This window comes from Nicotiana tabacum, chromosome 24, assembly GCF_000715075.1.
Source record: "Nicotiana tabacum cultivar K326 chromosome 24, ASM71507v2, whole genome shotgun sequence".
Taxonomy (NCBI): domain Eukaryota; kingdom Viridiplantae; phylum Streptophyta; class Magnoliopsida; order Solanales; family Solanaceae; genus Nicotiana; species Nicotiana tabacum.
Genome location: NC_134103.1, coordinates 1,921,206 through 1,927,006, shown reverse-complemented (window position 1 = coordinate 1,927,006; position 5,801 = coordinate 1,921,206). Strand labels below are relative to the sequence as shown.

Genomic DNA, 5,801 nt, shown 5'->3' with positions numbered 1-5,801 from the left:
TGCGGTCAAATTGATCGGAATATTTATTTTTTCTTTTTCTATGTACAAAATATGTCGCATTCACGTAGGATCCGGAGAAGGGTCGCACTCCAGAGGTATAATATAGACCACCTAAATTAGTGATTGCTTTTACCTATCAAACCTCTAATCACACGGAAACAACTAATTAAAATACCACGATATTAAAAAAAAAATGACTTATGTAATGCTCTCCGTTCACGAAGGAGAAAATTGTTGGTCCAACAAATAAACAAGCTTCCAATTTTTGACCAAAAATAACATAGGAAAATCAGAGTAGGAACCTTCCAAAGAAATCTAATAAGATAGACTTGACTATGAATGTCTTTTGACTTTTGAGTCAAATTTATTAAGTGGACAATTGTGATTTGTTCATCAAACATATATTAACATAAATTAGTACATGTATCGAGTGAAGATAAATTTTTACATCCAAATATTCTAGTCTTATTCCTAATTCATAAATCTTTTCTAATACACAAAAACCAATTGCAACAACCTTGGAAAATAGAAAGAAATGTCTTCTCTCTTTTTCTTGCTCTTTGTACTCTCTTACTTCTCTCTAAAAAAACCTTTTCCTTTTGTAACTGCACAGAAAAATTCAATTATTGGAAACACAATTGATGCAAATAAATGGATTACAATTGCCTCAACAATAGTTTCATCAGGTGGGAATTTTGAGATGGGATTCTTCACACCAGGTAATAATTCCAATTATTACATAGGCATATGGTACAAGAAGTTAAGTATACAAACTGTTATTTGGGTAGCAAATAGAGAAACACCAGTTTCCATTTATGAAATGAATTTTGCAGAATTCAAGATTCAAAATGGAAACTTAGTTCTCCTCAATGGAACTAGACATATAATTTGGTCCACAAGTCTAAATTTCTCCACCAATTCTAATACTTCTCAAGTTGTAGCAACTTTATTTGATGATGGGAATTTGATATTGAGTAACGGAGATAGTAATAATTCAAGAAATCATCTATGGACAAGTTTTGATCATCCATCTCATACGTTCATGCCCGGTTCAAAATTCGGGTACAACAAACGTACGAAACTGAAACAAGCTCTGATATCATGGAAGAACGCGAACGATCCTTCTCCTGGACCCTTTACTCATGAAGTTAACATGGATAAATATAGTGGCCAAGGTGTTAATATGTGGAATCATAGTGTAATTTATTGGAATAGTGGACCTTGGACTGGTAACAATTTTACTGGTGTACCTTACCAACCAAATCCTATGTTTAATTACACATATGTTGACAATGATAATGAGGTTTATTATCAGTACAATTTCCTTAATCCTGTACTTATATCAAGATTTATTATGGATTTCGATGGACAAACGAAACAATTACTATGGATGGATAGCACGAACGATTGGAACGTGTTTTATACTGATCCGAAAAAAGTTTGTGATGTTTTTGGTTATTGTGGAGCTTTTGGTACTTGTAATGAACTAAGCTCCGCGGCTTCAGTATGTGATTGTTTGCCTGGTTTTACGCCTAAATCGAACGAAGATTGGAATTTGAAAAGTTTTTCTGGTGGATGTATGAGGAAAATGGGATTGAAATGTGGTAATTTTAGTGTTGTTGATTGGGAGAAGGACAAGTTTTGGATGCAGAAAAATATGAGATTACCTGCAAATAATGTATCTGTGATAGTTCAGAATGAAGCTGAATGTGAAAAGACATGTTTAGAGAATTGTGATTGTGTTGCCTATGCTTATAAAAATGGAGATGGATGTTTGATTTGGAGTGGAGAACTTTTGAATTTGCAACAACTCTCACAAGATAATGCAAATGGAAGCACAATCTATGTTAGGCTTGCAGCTTCTGAATTTTCAAGTAACAAAGGTAATGATTTGCAATTTTTTCCTATGTTTTTTGGAATGTACTAAAAATTATTTTTTATTATTAATCATCTAGTGTCCGGAACTCAATAGTCCGACTAATTCAGATTGTGCCACATAAGGCCATTAAGGGAAAACATTCTCTACCAGGGATTTCTCCATTCTTGGAGCTCGAATCCGAAATATCAAGTGTAGGGATCTCATTCATCTTACCGCATCCTTTGTGTGACTTAGTGATCGTTTTTAAATTACATAATTTTTTGAATCTATCAGGGATTTCTCTAGATTTCTCCATCTGATATTCGGAATTCAATAGGTTCTGCCGCATAAAGCCATTAAGCGAAAGCGCTCTCTACCAGGGATTTCTTAATCCCGAGACCTCAAGTGTGGAGGGATCTCATCCATCTTACTACATCCTTTGACGATAGACGGGACGTCTTTAATTTATACAGTTCTTTTGAATCAAAATAGATTTTTTATTAATACTTCTTTTCTCCTCTGTTTTTTGTCTATTTATGAACTTATTAATTGTTTTCATTCTTTTTCTTAAGTAAATGTCTTCTTAATTTGTCCTCTTGATTAGCAGATGAACAGCAAAAGCAAACATCAAAAAAGCTGAAAATTGCCATTCCTATTGGTGTAATTGCTGCAGTTCTCTTTCTTTCATGCGTTTCCTACATATATTATAGAAAAAGAAGAAGCGCAAAAATCAAAGGTAATAACAAATATCTCCTCCTTTTTAAAAAAAGAAATGCACTAAAATTACTAGTATTCTAAGGTTTATAAACTCATTTGTCTTTCTCTTTTTTTTTTCTTTTTTTTGGTTTTGTTTAAATATACAGAGAATACTACAAAATCTCTCATGCAAAATACTGAAGGAGAAGCAGAGCTAATTGATATTCAAGATGATGATAAAGGCAATATTGAAGTTCCATTCTTCAGTTTTGAAAGCATATTAATGGCAACAGATAACTTCTCAGAACAAAATAAGCTTGGGCAAGGGGGATTTGGTCCTGTTTACAAGGTTTTTACTATATCACTTTTTGTTAAAAAAATATAACCGAGAAATTCTCGAGAGCCAGTTGCACATGGTCAAAATCAGTGGATAATGAACTAGTTCCTCTAGTTTATTTTACTTAAATACCACATAATTATTTGTGACAGATCGAACTCACGACGTGCGCCTAACCAACACGATCAGTTCTTTTCTAAAAAAGTTGTGTCATGTTATTATCAAGTGGATGATTATTTCTTGATTATAGTATGACTCTTAGAAATTTTTGTTTTAGGGTATATTTTCAGGAGGAAGAGAAATTGCAGTGAAAAGGCTATCAAGTCATTCTGGACAAGGGATAAATGAATTTAAGAATGAAGTAATGTTGATTGCAAGGCTTCAACATCGAAATCTTGTTAGACTTTTGGGTTATTGCATTCAATCAAGTGAAAAGATTTTACTCTACGAGTATATGGCAAACAAAAGTTTAGACACCTTCATATTTGGTTAGTATCATTGCTTACGAGTTTAACTTATATAACTTATTTTTTACGAATTACTGATCTGATAGTGTAAAATTTTTTTACTTATTTCTTTTCGTGACGGCTCCGCAAGATCGAAAACTATGCATGAAATTGGATTGGAGGAAGAGATTTGAAATTATAGAGGGAATTGCTAGAGGACTTCTTTATCTACACTATGACTCAAGGTTAAGGATCATTCATAGAGATCTCAAAACAAGTAATATATTATTAGATGAAGAGTTGAACCCAAAAATATCAGATTTTGGCTTAGCAAGGGTTGTTGAAGGGAAAATTACACAAGCAAACACAAATAAAGTGGTTGGAACCTAGTAAGTCATATTTTCCTCTTATATATTTTTCATGAAATTTAGACCGGAAAAAGCTAGTGTCTACGTTGCTTGGATTCTCCAAAAATATTATCGCATTCGTGTCATCCTTTAAATATGCATTATTTTTGGAGGATCCGATCGACACATATCCGGCGTCATTTTTAAAGAGTCCGAACAATATAGGCTAGTATTGATTTTCTCGTCCATTAATATGTTTTTTAAATGCTATTTATGCAGTGGCTATATGGCTCCAGAATATGCAATAGATGGATTATTTTCAATTAAGTCAGATGTATTTAGTTTTGGAATTGTTATACTGGAGATCATCAGTGGAAGAAGAAATACTGGATTTTTTCACCAAGAAGAAGCATCAAACCTCTTAGGCCATGTGAGTGAAGAACTAACTACTTAAGTTCTTGATTTATTTTTTATTTTTTTACTTTTTTGCTATGAAAGATAATGTTATACTATATATTATTGCATCATAATACAACAATTACAAATAGTTATAGTGAAACTTGTAACTTTTAACATAATATTCCAAAGAAACAAAAGGGGGTCAGATTTCAAAAAACAAAATATCATATTCATTATTTTCCCTTAAATTGTTTTCTTGCCATACCATCGGCAACCTGGTTTCCTTCCTTAAAATACATGCTTGTTATCTTAGTATATATGTTGCTCGGAATCTTAAATATGTCTCCGGGTGCATGTTGGATCCTTTAAAAATAGTATATTTTTTTAGGGATTACACACATAGCCGAACAAATTCATTGTTTACTTTTCCTAACCTATATACCTATATTATGCACTAGTTATATACAGTTATACATTTATTATATATGAATTATACTTGTATTATATATTCACCGGCTATTTTTAGCTTAAGCGGTTGGTTGGCATTTCTTCTATTTTAAGAATCCGACCCGAGTACGATACATTTTTTTGAGAGCTCATACGACATAGATTAAACTCCCAATCAAAGTCACGAGGAACATGCAATCAGAAATTCTTGATATTAAATACTTAAAGCTTACTTCTTCTTCTCATAATTATACATTTTGGTTAACATATGTTACTATTTTAGGCATGGAGATTATGGAAAGAAGATAAGGCAATGGACTTAGTGGATCAATCACTACAAGAATCATGCAACAAAGAAGAAGCAATTAAATGCCTTAATGTTGGGCTTTTGTGTGTACAAGAAGATCCAAAAGATCGTCCCAACACAACAAATATAATAATGATGCTTGGTAGTGAAAATATTATTTCTCTTCCAAGGCCAAATCAACCAGCTTTTATGACAAGAAAATGTGCTAATAACACATCTTCTTCTTCTGCTACTAAATCAGATGTTGTTTCCAATAATGAGCTGACTGTCACCATTGAAACAGGTCGATAACAAGCTATGTTGCTCGAGTTAGTCAAAAATGTCGCTGAGTATCTGTCGGTTCCTCCAAAAGTAGTATTTTTAGAATTTTAGAGGATCCAATTAGACTGTGACAGTATTTTTGGAGACATATATAGCTGCATTGTTAGTGTTAATGAAACTAAGTTACTAGAAAAGTCCCTAATTGTAATATGATGTGTATGTATATATATATAGAACTGCTGACTAATATTTTTAATGCAAAAGCAAAGTAGGACATTGGATTAATTTGCAAGAGTTGATGGAAAATAACATCACTATATTCTCCATGATTTTCAGTGTAAGCACGTAATTTTTGACCCGCACGGGTTTTAAGAGTTATTCTTAGTATTCGCAGTATCTATTTGATTTTACGGAATTGTAGTATATTTTTATCTTCAATTCTAATTTTAAACATAAAATCGAAAATAAAAAAAATAGTTTCATATTATGATATAGTTTTACTTTAATTAATTGGAATTAATTTTAAGTTATTTAAAGGGAAGAAGTTTTAATTGGTTAATTTATGGATTTTTAGATTTGAAGAGTCCAAAAGTTTGGCCCAATTTCGAATTTGTCTCTTGAGCCCAATATCCCATAACCCACAAGTCCTACCCAATCCCTTTAACCCGTCGGACTTACCCATCCGACCCGCCCCAAATACCCA

At 32.4% G+C, this 5,801-nt stretch overlaps 1 protein-coding gene across 1 annotated transcript; it reads left to right on the top strand.

Moving 5' to 3' along the window:
- The first annotated feature begins 447 nt into the window (after positions 1-447).
- On the top strand, positions 448-5,390 carry LOC142178533 (G-type lectin S-receptor-like serine/threonine-protein kinase At4g27290). Its single transcript, XM_075248255.1, has 7 exons — positions 448-1,883; positions 2,466-2,594; positions 2,722-2,903; positions 3,169-3,379; positions 3,489-3,726; positions 3,964-4,114; positions 4,814-5,390. The coding sequence occupies exons 1-7, from the start codon at positions 536-538 to the stop codon at positions 5,126-5,128; spliced, it is 2,574 nt and encodes an 857-aa protein (XP_075104356.1). The 5' UTR covers positions 448-535; the 3' UTR covers positions 5,129-5,390.
- The last annotated feature ends 411 nt before the right edge of the window (positions 5,391-5,801 follow it).

Bases quoted from the DNA above. Each gene is read 5' to 3' on its own strand.
- LOC142178533 (XM_075248255.1), top strand. From the start codon at position 536: ATGTCTTCTCTCTTTTTCTTGCTCTTTGTACTCTCTTACTTCTCTCTA. The intron at 1,884-2,465 runs GTAATGATTTGC...CTTGATTAGCAG, and splicing joins TGAATTTTCAAGTAACAAAG to ATGAACAGCAAAAGCAAACA. The intron at 2,595-2,721 runs GTAATAACAAAT...TTAAATATACAG, and splicing joins AAGAAGCGCAAAAATCAAAG to AGAATACTACAAAATCTCTC.